At 44.8% G+C, this 18077-nt stretch overlaps 1 protein-coding gene across 1 annotated transcript in view; it reads right to left on the reverse strand.

Moving 5' to 3' along the window:
* Positions 1 to 18077, reverse strand: part of ldlrad3 (low density lipoprotein receptor class A domain containing 3) — a 49299-nt gene that overhangs the window by 29474 nt on the left and 1748 nt on the right. Inside the window, exons 2-4 of the mRNA XM_043706429.1 lie at positions 15445 to 15591; positions 12227 to 12352; positions 6361 to 6495 (exon numbers count right to left, since the gene is read on the reverse strand). Coding sequence (XP_043562364.1) covers positions 6361 to 6495; positions 12227 to 12352; positions 15445 to 15591 — 408 coding nt within the window. The remainder of the gene's footprint in view (positions 1 to 6360; positions 6496 to 12226; positions 12353 to 15444; positions 15592 to 18077) is intronic.

Below are 18077 nucleotides of genomic sequence, written 5' to 3' on the forward strand. Positions count from 1 at the left end.
GTAGGCCATTTGGCCCATCAAGCCTGCATCAGCATTCCTGTTTTTTCCCCAGAACCCTCGACTGCCCTTCCTGATTAAAAATCTATCTAATTCAGCCTTGAATACACTTAATGACCCAGCCTCGACAGCCCTCTGTGGTAAAGAATACTTCAGATTCCTCCTCTCTGCCTTAGGTCTGCATGGAGTCTGCTGCGCTTCAGTGGAATGTGGCACAGTTGCATTTACAAAGCATTGTTCAACATGTTCAACAACAACAAAAAACAGTAGGACGCCCTTCACCCAACTGGGTACAAAAGAGAAGCAGTCTCCTTTCATATTCCAGGAGCTCAAAGCGAGACCTTACTGTTACATCCAGCCTTTTCCATGTCCCAAATAGCAAGGGATACAATTCTAATCCCCTGCAGGATTTAATCTCTTCACAGTATTCTTGTGGCCCCACAGTCATTTGTGAGTCAGCTGAGGCTGGGCTCCATTTGATTATGTTTAAGGGGACAGCCATTTGAAAAAAGGGCACTCCAACACAGTCTCCTTAGGTGGTCTTTGCCAGGAACTACCGGCATGCGGGAATTCATTAGCAGCCACAGGTAGGATAAGCTTGAGAGAGTGTCAGAAAGGCTCCTGTCAGCCCACAACCTCCACCATTCCCCCTGCCACCCACCCCCCCTCGGGACTCTCCATTCACATGAACTGGCAGGTTGCTCAAAGCAAAACAGAGGAAGTGGCAGGGGTCCTTGGGGCTGCTGAGAGTGAGCTGCCAAAGTGCACAGAGACTCCGGGAAATCTAAACTCCGGTTCCCATGGCAATGGGCTGATTAAGCTGATCTCTGCTCTCGAGAGAAACCTGACGCCAGAATGGATTTCTGTTCTCCCAGCAGACTAACTGACACCGTAATTCGGCACCAGAAAGGGGGGAATTATTTGCGCAGGCAAGAAACAGAAGAGGCTGACGGCCTGAAAAAAATGCAGCTCATGCAAACGGGGTGAAACTGAGGAGCTTAGGGAAAGAGGCAGCCTGGCACAAGGCCTGAACTAAACTGCAGCCCTGCCCAGTCCCTTAACACAGCAGCAAACTCAGCAGGAAGCACAATGATGCTTTCCACTCCATCTTCATTTTTAGTGGAAGGGGTTAATTTAGTATGGGACGCCTGCTCCGCAGGTCTTAGTCTGTTCCCAATTTCTCCTGGAATGGGTAAATTGTGACCTTGTAAACATTGTACTTCATACAATGAACCCTGTCATTTGCTCAACACATTCCTGAGGGTCTCAGGAGGTTGGGGGTGGGGGGGGGGGGGAGTAGGTGATATGGGTATTTCACGTATTAGAAAAAGCAGACTCTCTGACTACAGTGCTGGCTGATATCGGTTAACCCTATTTTTGTAAAAATCAATATAAACTATTTTTGTTTTTTGCTTTGAGACTGGGATTGCACTTATTCCTCAGCCGCGTAACATTAATATTGTCTACTCAGATGCTACCCAGACTGGAAGGTTTCGGTTATAAGGAGAGGCCGGATATGCTGGGATGCATTTCACTGGAGCATAGCAGACTGAGGTGTGACCTTATAGAGGTTTATAAAATCATGATGGGAGATAAATCAGGTAGATAGCCTGGGTAGGACAGTCTAAAACTAAAGGGCATAGGTTTAAGGTGAGAGGGGAGAGATACAAAAGGGGCAATTTCTTCAAACTGAGGGTGCTGAGTGTCTGGAAAGGGCTACCAGAGGTAGTGGTGGAGGCAAGTACAATTTTGTCATTCAGGAAACATTTAGACAGGTACATGGATAGGATAGTTATGAAGGGATATGGACTAATCACAGGCAAATGGATTAGTTTAATTGTGAAGATTCGGCAGCATGGACAAGTTGGGCTGAAGGGCCTGTTTCCATGCTGTAAGCCTCTGCAAATCTACAATCACACTGAAAAATAAGATGGGAACAATATTCATGTAAGAGTCATAGACATGTACAGCATGGAAACAGAACCTTCGTTCCAACCCGTCCATGCCGAGCAGTTATCTCAACCCAATCTAGTCCCACTTGCCAGCCCCCGGCCCATAATCCCTCCAAACCCTTCCTATTCATATATCCATCCAAATGCCTCTTAAATGTTGCAATTGTACCAGCCTCCACCACTTCCTCCGGCAGCTCATTCCATACACATACCACCCTCTGCCTGAAAAAGTTGCCCCTTAGGTCCCTTTTATATCTTTCCCCTCTCACCCTAAACCTATGCCCTCTAGTTCTGGACTCCCCCACCCAGGGAAAAGACCTGGCCTATTTATCCTATCCATGCCCCTCATAAGCTCCTGTCTCTTTCACAGCATGAAAAGGATAGTCACATTGAACCGTTCTCAAGGATCCTTCAACAGCATCTTACAAACCCACAACCTTCACTATCCAGAAGGATAAGAACACCACTATCTCCTTAATCCACACAGCAGCCTGATTTGGAATTATATCGTCCCTCCCTAACAGCAGCTCCCAACCACAGTGAAGGTGGTCCACCTTCTCAAGGTGGGACTGGCAACAATTGTTCTTGCCACTGACATTTCACACCCAATGACTAAAAAGAAAACCCTTAAAAAAAACTTCGTTAAGGACAAGATCAAGTGTGTGCGACAGAACTGAGGGAAAGATCAAACATGCCATAAAACATTGGCATTTCAACACAGCCAGCACATCTCCGGAAATGATCAAACTGCTTCTGAATGTCTATTTAATGGTTCAGAGTCTGAAACAAGAAAATGCAAAGCAGCCAGTGAGCTGACTGCTGGGTCACAGCAGGCTACACTAATCTAATCAGAGATATAACATCACTCAGTGGGCTGCCTGAGACTCAGAAATCATCCTGATAATCAGCGCTCACAGCATGAAACAACTTAATAGGGGATGCAGTGGTGTAGTGATAATTTCACTGGACTGGGACTCCAGAACCCAAGGCCAATGTTCTGGGGACAAGGTTTGAATCCCACTATGGGCAGATTGTAAAATCTGAACTCAGTAAAATCTGACGTAATGATGACCACTGTCAATTCTTGTAAAAACTCATCAGTGACCCTTAGAGAAGGAATTCTGCTGTTCCTTACCTAGTTTGGTCTACCTATGACTCTAGACTGACAGCAACGTGACTGACCCTCACTGCCCTCTGGAAAATTAGGGATGGTCTCGCCAACAATGCCATTCATCCCATGAATGAATTGAATAAATCAATTTGAACAACTCCACACACAGAGTGTACACAAATCTGTATTACTCAAAGACTGGAGGGAATTTGAAATATACGGGTTGGTGCAGGAATCTGTACAAATAGTCTGTCAGGGAATCTTTATAAATATTGCTGAGTTTGTAAACATCTGATTAGTGATCTGACAGAATCAGAACAGGGCCTCGCAGTCAATTATGTCTTTGAAAGAACTCTCCAATTAATCTCATTCCCTTGCTCTGTACTCAGAGCCCCAATTTTTCTTCTTCTCAACTATTTAGCCAATTTCCTGTTGAAAGTTACTATTGACCCTGCTTTCATTCCCTAGGCAGGCAGGATATTCCAGATCACAACAATTCACTGCACAGTCCTTTGCCATTTATTCAGAGCTCTGGTCAAACAAGCTCATTCATCTTGACTTCAAATTTAGGTCAAACCCTTTGCTTGCTCGATAAATTTGATTTGCTGGATAATTTTTGTCCCCTCTTTTGAGGTTTCGCCCCTTCTATTGCTTTTTACTGCTGGTAAGAAAATGGTCAGTCTTCCATATTGTCATGTAGATTGTGGATGGGCTGAACTCCCCTTTTCCCAGATCCCCTGATGACCTCAACATGTCGTTTACAAACCTGGCCTCACTGGCCTTTCAAATCGGCCGAAAATCTAATTTAAATCCTCCCTCCCTTCGTTTCTTCCTTCCACAGAGACAAGGGCCAAAGGGTCTGTTTCCGTGCTGTTTAACTCTAAAAAGACCCATTGACCCTAGGATTCTATGACTCTAAAAAGGCCCACTGTGTCTATGCAAGTCAAAAACAACCACCTAACTATTCTAATCCCACTTTCCAGCACTTGCCCCATAGCCTTATATACTTTGGCACATCTAAATTCTTCCTAAATGTTAATATGGCTTTTGCCACTACCACCCTTACAGACAGTGAGTTCCAGATTCCCACCCGCTTGGTGAAATAAACTTTTCTCACATCTCCTCCAAACCTCCCGTTCCTTACTTAAATCTATGCCCCTGATCACTGACCCCTCCATCAAGGGGCAAAGTCTCTTCCTGTCTGTGCACCCACAGTTTTACACATCTCCACTGTGTCCCCTCTGCTCGAAGGAAAACAACCCCAGTCTAGCCAATCTCTCTGCCTAATTGAAACTCTCCAGTGCAGGCAACATCCTGGTAAACCTCCTCTGCATCCTCTCCAATGCTATCACATCCCTCCTAGAATGTGGCTCCTACAATTATACACAATACTCTCCTGTGGCCTAACCAACATTTTTGTGCAGTTCCAGCATAGCCTCCCTGCTCTTAAACTCGACAACTCAGCTATCCCAGATGCCTTCTGAACCACTTTATCCACCTGTTGTGATACCTTAAGGAACAGGATCACGTTGCACAAAGGTCCCTCTGATCCTTAGTGCTTTCCAGGGTCCTACTGTTCATCACATATTCCCTTGCTTTGTCTGTCCTGCCCAAGTGCATCACCCTTACATTTATCCAGATCAAAACCATTTGCCACAAGGCCTATCTGACCAGCAAGTCTATACCCTCCTATAATCTAAGGCTATCCTCCTCACTAATTACCACTCCACCAATTTTCATATTACACGTGAATTATGAGGGATGTCATCGAAAGCCTTGCTGAAGCCCAAGTAGACGACATCAAAAATATCGCCCTCATCTACACACCTGGTCACCTCTTCAAAAAATTCAATCGAAGTGGTCAGACATGACCTTTCCTTAACAAAACCATGCTGACTGTTCTTGATTAATCCCTGCTTCTCCGACTGCAGATTCATTCTGGCCCTCAGAATTGCTTCCCGTAGTTTCCCACCATCGGGTTAGACTGTCCAGCCTGTAGTTTCCTGGTCTACCCTTTGCCCCCTTCCTGAATAACGGTACCACATTGGCTGTCCTCTGGCACTTCTCCTGTGGCCAGGGAGGAATTGAAAATTATTGCTCATGCTCCTGCTGCTTCCTCCCTTGTCTCACTGACCAACCTGCAGTACATTTCATTTGACCCTGGACAGTGATCTATTTTTAAGATAGCCAGATCACTCAGAAACTCCTCTCTGTCTGTGCTAATTTCTTTAATTAGGTCATAGACATTCTCCCTGAAATCTATACCCACATCATCCCTACTAATAGCGAACATTGACACAAACTATTCACTTAGAACCTTATCTATGCCTTTTGGCTCCATGTACAAACAATCACTGTGGCCCTAAATAGGAACTACTCTTTCCCTCCTTTCCATCATTTATCTTATTGAGGTCTTCATCGTCTTAATAACCTAATAATCTGTATGCTAAGGCTTTCCAATGAAGACATTTTAATTAATTTTCTGTTCCTTTTGAGCCGATGTGGCTATTTTACAGTGCCTTCCCTTTCAGTGGGTCTGTTCCACATTTTTCCCTGAAAGCCTATACACAATCTGCACAGTGACCTGTACAATGGCTGCACAGGTGGCATTATAGCGACTGTACCCAGCACCGGTATACAACACCGACAGACTGCAAGGGGTCTTGTACTGTTATCAAACTGTATGGGGCTATGTACATTGGGCAGCACGGTGGCACAGTGGTTAGCACTGCTGCCTCACAGCGCCCGAGACCCAGGTTCAATTCCCGCCTCAGGCGACTAAATAGGAACTACTCTTTCCCTCCTTTCCATCATTTATCTTATTGAGGTCTTCATTGTCTTAAAAACCTAATAATCTGTATGCTAAGGCTTTCCAATGAAGACATAGTGTTAGGTGAAGGGGTAAATGTAGGGGAATGGATCTGGGTGGATTACACTTCGGCGGGTCGGTGTGGACTTGTTGGGCCGAAGGGCCTGTTTCCACACTGTAAGTAATCTAATCTAATCTAAGGGTCGGTGTGGACTTGTTGGGCCAAATGGCCTGTTTCGACACTGTAGGGATTCTATTCTATAAAAATCTTGAATACCAAAGACAGAATAAAACATGGGGGGGAATCAGAAGGAGAGAGACAAAGAAAATGGTGGGTCAGCCATTAGCAGGTGAATCGAACTGTTTATTAGCAATGAGCATAGCCAAATGTAAAGGCCTGTTTCATTGCACCTTGCCTAGGTTTACTGCTGTGTAGTATTTTGTGAACGTGAAATCCATGCTGTAATCTGTGAGCGTGAGTGGAATTTTACCTGGAGAGATCTCACAGTTGTCCTCATCGCTATTGTCCTGGCAGTTATTGACTCCGTCACACAGGAAGCTTTTGTCGATACACCTGCCATTCTTACAGTGGAAGCGGGCTGTCGAGCATAGGAGGGGATTTGCTGCTATGAAGAACAGACAACACCATTAGGCAGTACACAGAGCTGGCTGTCACAAGTGACTGCTACATAGACACTGGTATGGAAACTGTCTATTGTACACAAGAGGACATGGACACCATGTTACACAAAACCAGACATAACTTCTGTCACATATAATGAGCTGAATTTAAGGCAGCATGTCATGATGGGAAACACATTGGCAGAATCCACTTAATCACAGGACAGGCACCATGTCAGTCTCCTAACAGAGGCATCACCACCACAGATTAATCTGTAGCCAACAAGAGGCTGACATGGGATTCCTGCCCATTGACAGGCATTATCCCCAAATGCACCACTAGTCAGTGTGAGTTTTTACAGGGACTGAGTTTGCAGAGAGACAGAGAGACACTGAGTTTATACTGGGACTGAGAGAGACACTGGGAGTTTATACAGGGACTGAGAGAGACACTGAGTTTAAACAGAGACTGAGGGAGACATTGAGTTTATGCAGGGACGGAGGGAGACACTGGGAGTATATACAGGGACTGAGGGAGACACTGAGTTTACATTGGGACTGAGGGAGACACTGAGTTTATACAGGGACTGAGGGAGACACAGAGTTTACAAAGACTGAGGGAAACACTGAGTTTATACAGGGACTGAGGGAAACACTGAGTTTAAACAGAGACTGAGGGAGACATTGAGTTTATGCAGGGACGGAGGGAGACACTGAGTTTACATTGGGACTGAGGGAGACACTGAGTTTATACAGGGACTGAGGGAGACACAGAGTTTACAAAGACTGAGGGAAACACTGAGTTTATACAGGGACTGAGGGAAACACTGAGAGTTTATACAGGGACTGAGGGAGACACTGAGTTTACACAGGGACTGAGGGAGACACTGTGAGTTTATACAGGGACTGAGGGAGACACTGAGGGTTTATACAGGGACTGAGGGAGAGACTGAGTTTACACAGGGACTGAGGGAAACACTGAGAGTTTATACAGGGACTGAGGGAGAGACTGTGAGTTTACACAGGGACTGAGGGAGACACTGAGTAGATACAGGGACTGAGGGAAACACTGTGAGTTTACACAGGGACTGAGGGAAACACTGAGAGTTTATACAGGGACTGAGGGAGACACTGAGTATATACAGGGACTGAGGGAAACACTGTGAGTTTACACAGGGACTGAGGGAAACACTGAGAGTTTATACAGAGACTGAGGGAGACAATGTGAGTTTATACACGGACTGAGGGAGAGACTGTGCGTTTATACAGACTGAGGGAAACACTGAGAGTTTATACAGGGACTGAGGGAGACACTGAGTATATACAGAGACTGAGGGAGACAATGTGAGTTTACACAGGGACTGAGGGAGACACTGTGCGTTTATACAGACTGAGGGAAACACAGAGTTTATACAGGGACTGAGGGAGACACTATGAGTTTACACAGGGACTGAGGGAAACACTGAGAGTTTATACAGGGACTGAGGGAGACACTGAGAGTTTATACAGGGACTGAGGGAGACACAGAGTTTATGCAGTGACTGAGGGAGACACAGAGTTTATACAGTGAATGAGGGAGACACTGGGAGTTTACACAGGGACTGAGGGAGACACTGAGTATATACAGGGACTGAGGGAGACACTGAGTATATACAGGGACTGAGGGAGACACTGTGAGTTTACACAGGGACTGAGGGACACACAGAGATTATACACAGACTGAGGGGGACACTGAGTTTATAGAGGGACTGAGGGAGTCACTGTGAGTTTATACAGGGACAGAGGGAGACACTGAGTTTATACAGGGTCTGAGGGAGACACTGTGAGTTTACAGAGACTGAGGGAGACACTGAGTTTATACAGGGAATGAGGGAGACACTGAGTTTATACAGGGACTAAAGGAGAGACTGTGAGTTTATACCGGGACTGAGGGACACACTGAGAGTTTACACAGGGACTGAGGGAGACACTGTGAGTTTATACAGGGACTGAGGTAGACAGTGTGATTTTATACAGGGACTGAAGGAGACACAGAGTTTATACAGGGACTGAGGGAGACAGTGTGAATTTATACAGGGACTGAGGGAGACACTGTGAGTTTATATTGGGACTGAGGGAGACACTGTCAGTTTATACAGGGACTGAGGGAGACACTATGAATTTATACAGGGACTGAGGGAGACACTGAGAGTTTATACAGGGACTGAGGTAGACAGTGTGAGTTTATACAGGGACTGAGGGAGACACTGAGAGTTTATACAGGGACTGAGGTAGACACTGTGAGTTTATACAGAGACTGAGGGAGACACTGAGAGTTTATACAGGGACTGAGGTAGACACTGAGAGTTTATATTGGGACTGAGGGAGATACTGTGAGATTATACAGGGACTGAGGTAGACAGTGTGAGTTTGTACAGGGACTGAGGGAGACACTGAGAGTTTACACAGGGACTGATGTAAGGGTCTCTGGGGAACATCATCATCAATGAATCTTCTTTCCGTGTAACTTAGTGGAATTCACTGCTTTGCATCACTCTGCTCTATCTTCTGCAAAGGGACTCTCTCTCATCCACGACCTGTCCTCCAATATGACACCACGTTAGCGCGTTGTACTTCTGTCTGACTGCCAGCAATCATTGTCTAAGTGTCAGCAAGAAACAAATGTCACGTTTTCTCAATAATTCTACTGTTCCTCAAAAACAGCTGTTACTTCACTACACAGTCTATTCTGTTGCCAAAGAGCTATTAATGCAACCTTCAGCACCGTCACATGTTTTTTTAAAACCCTATTTATACTCAAGCTATTTCAAAATGTCACCTGAGGGCTAAGACTCCGGCTGGTACTTTATAAAGGGCTGCTGGGGAAGCACTTGCCTTTGGATCCCGGGAGCTTTTCCATGATCTGAGGGGAAGGCTGGAATCGGAATAGCTCCTGAACAGGCAGCAGCATCAGGCATGTCGGCACCATTTGTCGCCACTGCACTTGCCCTTGGATTAAAGGCTCCACTATATCACTGACAGCGCTGGTCTAATGGCAGCAATCAGACCCCAAAAGCATTTAGACACAGGGATTATCACAGTCTGGAAACCACATTCAATGCTGCGCTCCAGCATGGTCTCCTTCTTGACTCTGAGAGCTACAAACTGGGGAGGGTGAGGCACTGAGACAGGACCCAGACTGTCCCTTTGGTGAGCCACCGAGGCAGAGTTGAGTGCAGCTGAGGCTTGCTTCATTGATTCCTGCGGAGCAGAGCTGTGGGTGTGAGAATCACACTCATCCACGTTCTCCTGTCCATACTAATCTAATGGCCCCTGGTTGAACCACAGTCCAGTTAATTGAATGCTGGACAATTGATGCCGGATAACATAGTTAACAAAGCATCGGGACCTTGCACTCTTGTTCAGATAATCCGAAATTCGGTTAATCAAATGCTGGATAATAGAGGTTCCTCTGTATTCTGCAGTTCCCATGTCCTACAGTGATTTTACACAGGAGTAACAACAATCCCTATTCTTACCAGCTTGCAAAGAAGATGATTGAAGAACCTCAGGCAAATATCTCCAGGGAGCACTGGTGAACTGTAGTATTTCATTGGCATCCAGTTCAATTGTGTGGAAATCCCAGGCTCATCGAGCAAATCTTACTCTTCTTCAAATGGGAATTTGATTGAAAGTATATTATTACTGGATGTTGTGACTCACACTATGACAGCAACTGGGTCTATTTTAGAATATTATCCATCTAATTTCAAGGTTTGTATTCAAGGATAATCAGAGCTGAACACCGAAAACTCCCTTTCGCAAACATCAGAGGAACCTCACGTTAGGAATCACAGGGGAACTAGCAAAAGTACCAGACGGAAGATGAAGACAATTTTATCTTTTGTGATCTAGAATTCACCATCACAAAGAGAATCGGATAAATAATAGAAGAGGGAAATTGTCAGATGTAGGGGAAGTGAGACTTCCAGTCTGGAAAGCTGGAGCACAGGACCAGCATTAGGAAAGTTGGGCTGAATGGCCTCCTACTCGGCTACATTATTGTGTGTCAAACGAGGAGCTTCTCCTGGTTTCTGGAGCTTAATGACTCTCTTTCTCTGCTAGCACTCAACGGTGTTTGGGTGGGGCAAGGGAGGTCAGGAGTCAGGGAGGAGTGGAGGCCATCAGATGGCATGCAGGGTCATGGCTTTGAGGGGTCGCGGAGGTCAGAGGCACACTGATGACTTCACCGCCATTAACATCACAACAGAAAAGCCCTGAAGCTCCTTCTCCATAAAACAAGGAAACTGCTTGAACGTGCCGCTGCCGGAAAATTTTATCAAATGATGGCACAGACAGATGATTGCATGTTGTCAGAAACGATTAGATATGGCGCTTTCGTAACTTTAACCTTTACCCGGGCTGCACAAACAGCAACGTCCTGTGCTAGGAGCAACAGAATAAGCAGAGTTTCAAGTGTTAAGATAATAGTTCTAGCCCATTTGGACTCAGTTCTGGTAAAGATAGGCTTTCCTCTCTGAACAAGAGTTCTTAGAGGAATTCTTGTTAACTATTAGTGCGCACACTTTGTTCAAATGTTCCCCAGTGCCTGTATAGGTTTCTGAACGCTGCTGAACCAGATGATGTAAGGTACTTCGGTAGGGAGATGGATTAATGTACTGAGTGCTGTTGCATATCCCTGCAGTAAGTAAAGTTGTAAGGGAAGTTGTGGTAACCACAGTGATATGTAAGTCAGTCCATATGAAACGTGCTCCTGTGGTCAAATTAAAGTAGTCCGTCTCAGTGTTGCATGGAGTTTCTACGATTAACATGTTTCATAACACAAGATATCATGATGTGGCACTGTCACCACCACTGATGGTGATCTCTCCACCACCGTCACCTCTTGGAGGTATCAGAATGATCAAATGTCTTTGAGGAATCAGACCTGCTAATAACCTTTCTAAACGTTAGAAGGTGGTGAAGGGACTGTCATTCCCTGGAAAGATGCACACAGAGAGGGCACGTCCGAGCAGTGAATGGTGGCAGACTAGAGGAAGAATTGGAACAGACATAAACAATGGAGTGAGTAGATAGTGCGGATTGCCTGGCTATACAGTCAAAGGCTGTTCTCATGAGGACACATTTAGCCTTCCCAAACAAATTCCTCTAAGGCTTTTCTGGATTTTGCACCAACTTATTCAAGTTCCTGGCCCTCTTAACTGTTCTGCAGGGGTAGCCTGAAGAGGTTAACTTGCACGGAGATGCCCAGAATTCTGTGGAATGTACTGGGAACACCGTCACCAGTCCTCCAATACTGTTCCGGGAGACTCCAGGAATCGAAAAGCAATCTCCCGGACACTATTGCGATAAACTGGGAGAGGAAAGTCAGACAGGGAATAATATCAACTTAGTTACTTTTTCAAAAAAAATAACACATGCTTTCTTCGAACAGTTAGTTGTACAAAAATGATCCAAAACGAAAAGAGATGGCTTTTTAGAACAGGAGGGCAGTTGCAGGTGGAAGGTCGTGCGATAAACCTTTTGGGAATACTTCCAACTGGAGTTAGTGACCGTAAATAATAGATTCATGGTGCTACAAAGAGTGAGGCGGATTACAAACTCTTAAGGAAAAGATAAAAAGCTTTAAATAGGTTATGTATCGAAAGCAAAGTGCGAAACCTGTTCGAACTGAAGCTGACTAAAGTTTGCCCCCGTTCTTTCTCAGCATATTGCAATGATGATTAAAGCACTTACTGCAGTTCTCCTCATCACTACCATCTGGACAATCCTCAAATCCATTACAACGGAAACGCCCAATGATACAATGGACGCCACTTGCACAGGGGAAGAAGGTTGGTGCACACTTGGATTTTACTTTTGCTGTAAGGGAGAAGAGGAGATAAGATCAGAGGAAAGTCCAGGAAAGGCAACAAAAGGAAACTCATTTATCCAAACATTAAAAACAAAAGGATCTGACAGCTTGGAGTCTGAACTCCAGGAGCCCTGTGAAATCCAGATCAACTCTGCTCACTGACCCATAGCAACGCGAATCACAAGCGGGAAGATCAACAGCTGCCCTCACATTTAGAAACACGGGTTTGGTTTGTCAGTTAATAAATCTGCCCATCCCTCTGCACTCACTGCCTCTCTCAACAGATGGTGTCTGGGAATGGGAGGGTTCGGAGACACCGGCTTTTAACTCTTTACATGCCGAATTCCCTCCAGTCATTTTCAAAAATCTTTCTTCTGCAAAGTTGCAATGATGACCGAATCAGCAGACACGTGGCTGCTGGAAATACAATGTCAGCAAAATGAAGGTGCTGGTCATTGACATCAGGAAGCAGAGTGGAGGGTACGGCCCTGTGAGCATCAACGTGGAGATGGCCGACAGGGTCAGCTTCCTGGGAGTGGTGATCACCAACAATTTATCCTGGTCTGTCCACATTGACAGAATGGTCAAGAAAGTGTAACAACGGCTCTACTATCTCAGGAAGCTAAGGAAATTTGGCATGTCCACAATGACTCTTACCAATTTTTACAGATGCACCATGGAAAGCAGCCTATCTCCTATGCAGAGGGATGGGCAGATTTATTAACTGACAGACTAAGCCCGTGTTTCTAAATGTGAGGGCAGCTGTTGATCTTCCCCCTTGTGATTCGTGTTGCTATGGGTCAGTGAGCAGAGTCAATCTGGATTTCACAGGGCTCCAAGAGCTTGGTATGGCAACTGTTTTTCCCAAGATCATAAACACTACAGAGAGTCGTCAATACAGCCCAGCCCATCACGCAAACCAGCCTTCCAGCCATTGACTCCATCTCTACCTCCTGCTGACTTGGGAAAGCAACCAACTTAATCAAAGACCCCTCCCACCCCGGTATACTCTCTTCCATCGGGCAGAAAATATAAAAGTTTGTATACACATTTAAACAGATTCAAGGACAGTTTCTTCCCTGCTTTTATCAAACTTTTGAATAGACCTCTCAAATGTTAATGTTGATCTATCTCTCTCTCTCTCTGCACCTTCTCTATGGCTGTAACATTAAAAACAAAAGTGCTACCCTGGTGCACTTGGAATGGAATAATCTGTCTGCAAGCATGCAAAGCAAAACTTTTCACTGTATCTCGGTACATGTGACAACAATGAATCAAATCAAGCATTACGAGTGACCCTGGGAAAAGGTAGTGTAATCACAGGGCTTAAGTTGGGGATTTTAGTTAACCCTGCAGCGTTGTACTGTAGGAGTGCAGCACTACTGGAGGTACTGGCTGAAATGCTCCAGTCTCTGGATTGTTGGAGATCTCACACTGGAATGCCTCGGGCAGTTTGAACTTATGACAGGAAAGTCCCCAGGACTCTCCGCAAAAACCTCCAATTCCTCAGGCAGTTCCGTGATGCCCAACTGGATAGTTATTCATGGAATGTCGGCAGAGGAATCCTGGGATATGGATCTTACAGTCCCAGAGGTGGGAAAGTAAATTGAATCAGTGGCATGTTGGTACCCAGAACTCTGATCTCTTCCTGCCTCTAGCTGGATTCAATTCTGGGTAGGAAGGCTAAAATGATGACCTCTCACCATGCTGCAAATAGACATTTGGAGTGGTGAATTAATTACCACCTCAAGGCCAGAACATATGAACGTATACACTAAGAGTAACAAGAGGCCATTTGGCCCCCAAATGCTATAAGATCATGACTGATTTCCCACGGTCTTGACAGCATATTTCATCCTACCTTCAATAAGCTATGACTGCTCTGTTAGTCACAAATCTAACAAGCTCCACCTTCTAAATATTTAATAGCCCTTCTTCCACTGCTTTCTAGGCAAAAGAATTTCACAGGCTCTCAACCTTCTGAAAGAAATTTCCTATCATGTCCAAAAGAAGGAGACCCCTTTAAAAAAAACTGCTTCCTTTAGTTTTAGTCTCACCTACAAGGGGAAACATCCTTTCAGCATGTCTCCCGTCAACTCCCGTTAGGCTCTTTTGTGGTTCAATGAGAACCGTCTTTCATCATTCTGAACACCCACGGATATAGGTCCAACCTGTCTACTCTTCTGAACTGACAGTAAAGCTCCCTCTGCATTAAATACTCACAGGATCAGAGAGAGAATGGGGTTAGATACACAGCAAAGCTCTCTCTACACATTCTGCATTAGACACTCCCAGGACAGGGACAGGATAGAGTTAGCTACATAGTAAAGCTCCCTCTGCGTGCTCCGCATCAAAACTCCCAGGGCAGGGACAGCATGAGTTAGTTACAGAGTAAAGCTCCCTGACACTATCCCATTCAAACACTCCCAGGGACAGGGATAGCACGAGTTGAGAAACACAGTAAAACTCCCTCTACACTCTCTGCATCAAACACTCTCGGGACAGATAGAGCAAGTGGTAGCCCAGCTTGTTTAATCTTCTTTCATAAGGGAAAGGGTCAGTACAATCACATAATAAATGAGTGTGGATAGGCAGTCAGCTGGGGGCAAGGATTCCCTTAATCTACACAAAATCCCAGGATTCTCTTCATGCTGCTGGGCTGGTTGAGAGAAACTTAGAATCCAGAAATGGAAGAAGACAGGATAGCATTTGTGCATCACTTTCCAGACCTCTCAAAATCCTGGGGCAGTTTCCAGCCAGAGCAGTCGTGCTCGAGTGTAGCTGATTTAATGTAGGTGTGTAAAAGCTGGTTAAAAGATAAATCTGACACACTGGATACATCAAATCAGGAAAGGTGCAGACACAAGGCTGCCAACTCGGCATAGTCTTTCAGCAATTCATCATGTTTTCTGGAACACTAACATATCTGGACATTCAGTAATTTATCGCCAATCTGCTTTCAGCCTTGAATTGATGTGTGACTGATTGCCAGGGCCGTCACACATGACTGGGCAGCCGTGAGGTAACATGGGTTTTAGATCACTCACAGAAAGGACCTGGAACAGGAGCTGTCTAAGATAAACAGTGAACTATCACTCACGACATTCCTTTTCATCGCTCTTGTCAAAGCAGTCCGGCAGGCCATCACACTGCCAGGCGCCAGGAATGCACTTGCCGTTGCTGCAGATGAAGTTCCCAGGAATGTTACACTCGTTGGTGAAGTTGTTCCCAGGCAGGAGCTGGCTTTCTGTTCAAAAGACATAACACAAGAGAGAAGCCCTGTCAATACAGCTGAGTACATAAAGCCCCATCTACAGCATTATCATGGCATAAGTGTGCACGTGCAATGGATCTGCACATGGATATATATTTATGCCACTGTGTGTTGTCTCTGTTATGGTGCTTCTCTCTGCATGCAACTAGGTGTCTATCTGCATGTGACTATGAATGCTATTGTGTGTAATGAGAACAAACAGCTGGAGAAACTCTGCGGGTCTGGCAGCATCGATGGATGCTAACTTCAAGTTCAGTGACTCTTCTTCAGACACGTTTCTGTTTGTGCATACCCGAACATCTATTCTGGTTCATTCAAGTCACTGCAAGTGCATCAGCTATTCGCGTTGTTATCCCTGCAATGCTCAGAGTCTGATCTTTCAGTTGAAGATTTCTGCAGCTCATGATGTCTTGAACATGGGTTGTTGGAGGATTTGCCTGATGCAGCTTGGGTAAGCTTGAGTCAGAAATGTCTGTCACTTTGTACGCTGTCAGCAGTCGTTAATGGAGTAACAATCGTGTTTAGTCTACTGAGGTAGGAAACATCAGCGTGAACCTATTAAACCCAGTATTTTCAATGGTATTCGTCTTCACTTGCCTTTTACTTATGCAACTTGGGTCTCAAGATTTTGTTTGATGACATCAGTATGAAGTGTTGAGGAACAGGTATAAATCACTCCGCCCATTCAGTCTATCCCACAATTCTAGACCATGGCTGATCATTTTCTACAATTCCTTGTACTGTCTCCATACTCCTTGATGGCATCAGTCTCCAGAACGTATCGACTTCTGTCTTGAACCTGCTCATAGTTCTCTCGGGGAGAAATTTACAAAGATTCACTACTCTCTGAATAAAGAAATTCCTCCTCATCTCAGTCTATCCTTACTCTGAGATTGCAACTGGTGGTTTTAGAGTCACCAATCTGGGGTATCATCAAATCCTTGTCTACCTTGTCAGAGCTTTGTTATTTTCAATGGGATAATTCCTACTGACCTATAGTGTATTTCCAACAGCTTCCTAATTTAATTTCACATTTTACGTACCTCCAGCTTTTCATCTGCAAAAAGTGAATTTCAAAGAGCCTGTTTTTAATTTGGAAGACTGTCTGAAATGTGAGTCGGATCAGTGTGTTCAACACATGGGTACGAACCCATTGAATAACTTGTACTTTTGTCTCTAACGTTTTGAATCTGGGCAGAGATAGCAGAATATCAACAAAGTATCGTTGAAAATTAAAATAAGCTGATAACCACATCAGCATTCAAAGGTTTGTTTTCCAGAAACCTCTTTCCAATTGTTCACTCTGAGACAAGCAGAGGATGAGAGAATCTGATTTCAGAATTCCCCCAAAGGGACGCACAGCTCAAAAGAATTAGCTCACTGTCTCACAGTCTGGTAATCAATATTACATCTTCTGTCACCTACAGAGAGTTGACAATTAACAGTCACTAAATAGACTGAGCCATGACGATTAGTGTGCACAACAGATGAAGGTACTCCTGCTGGGAAATCTGTTTCCAGTTGGCAGGACACATGCAAAAGTAGTCACTAGCTAATTAGCTATCAAAGTCCCATTAAAAATAGAAAGCCTTTTAGGATTTCAGATCCAGCTTACAAATGATAACTTTAGTCAAAATACTTAGAGTTGTAGTCATACAGCATAGATAAAGACTCATCCGCGCTGAGCTGATATCTCAATCTGACCTAGTCCCATTTGCCAGCATTTGGCCCATATCCCTCCAAACCCTTCCTATTCATATACCCATCCAGATGCCTTTTAAATGTTGTAATTGTACCAGCCTCCACCACTTCCTTCGGTAGCTCGTTCCACGTAACGCACCACCCTCTGCATGAAAAAGTTACCTCTTAGCACCTTTTTAAATCTTTCCCCTCTAAACTATCCCTTCTTGTTCTGGACTCCCCCACCCTGGTAAAAAGACCTTGGCCATTCACCCTATCCAAGGTCCTCATGATTTTAGAGACCTCTATAAGGTCACTCCTTCACTTAAATTTACATCATACCATTCACACACTCAGGAGCTCCCAATGACCTTCATGACCAACGAAGCACTTCTAGAGAGATATTGCTGATGTCATATCGACTTTGGATGAGAAGAAACATGTTTTTTTTCCCCTGGATTTGTGCAAATGTAGGACAGATTCCCAGCTAAATATCTCGGTGCATGTGATACTCCTACTTGGAGAGAGATAGAGATAACTCCCAACTTGCTTTAACCAGGCTCAATCATCATGTATAATCCATTCCCATGTTATTTAATGTGAACTCAGAGACTTATAGGATCACAGAATTCCAACAGTGTGGAAGCAGACCATTTGGCCTATCAAGTCCACATTGACTCTCTTAAGAGCAGTCCACCCAGACCTCCCCTTACCCTATAACCCTGCGTTTCATGGCTAATCCACCTAGCCTACTCAACTCTGGACACCATGGGCAATTT

Source organism: Chiloscyllium plagiosum, chromosome 16 (assembly GCF_004010195.1).
Source record: "Chiloscyllium plagiosum isolate BGI_BamShark_2017 chromosome 16, ASM401019v2, whole genome shotgun sequence".
NCBI classification, from domain to species: Eukaryota; Metazoa; Chordata; class Chondrichthyes; order Orectolobiformes; family Hemiscylliidae; genus Chiloscyllium; species Chiloscyllium plagiosum.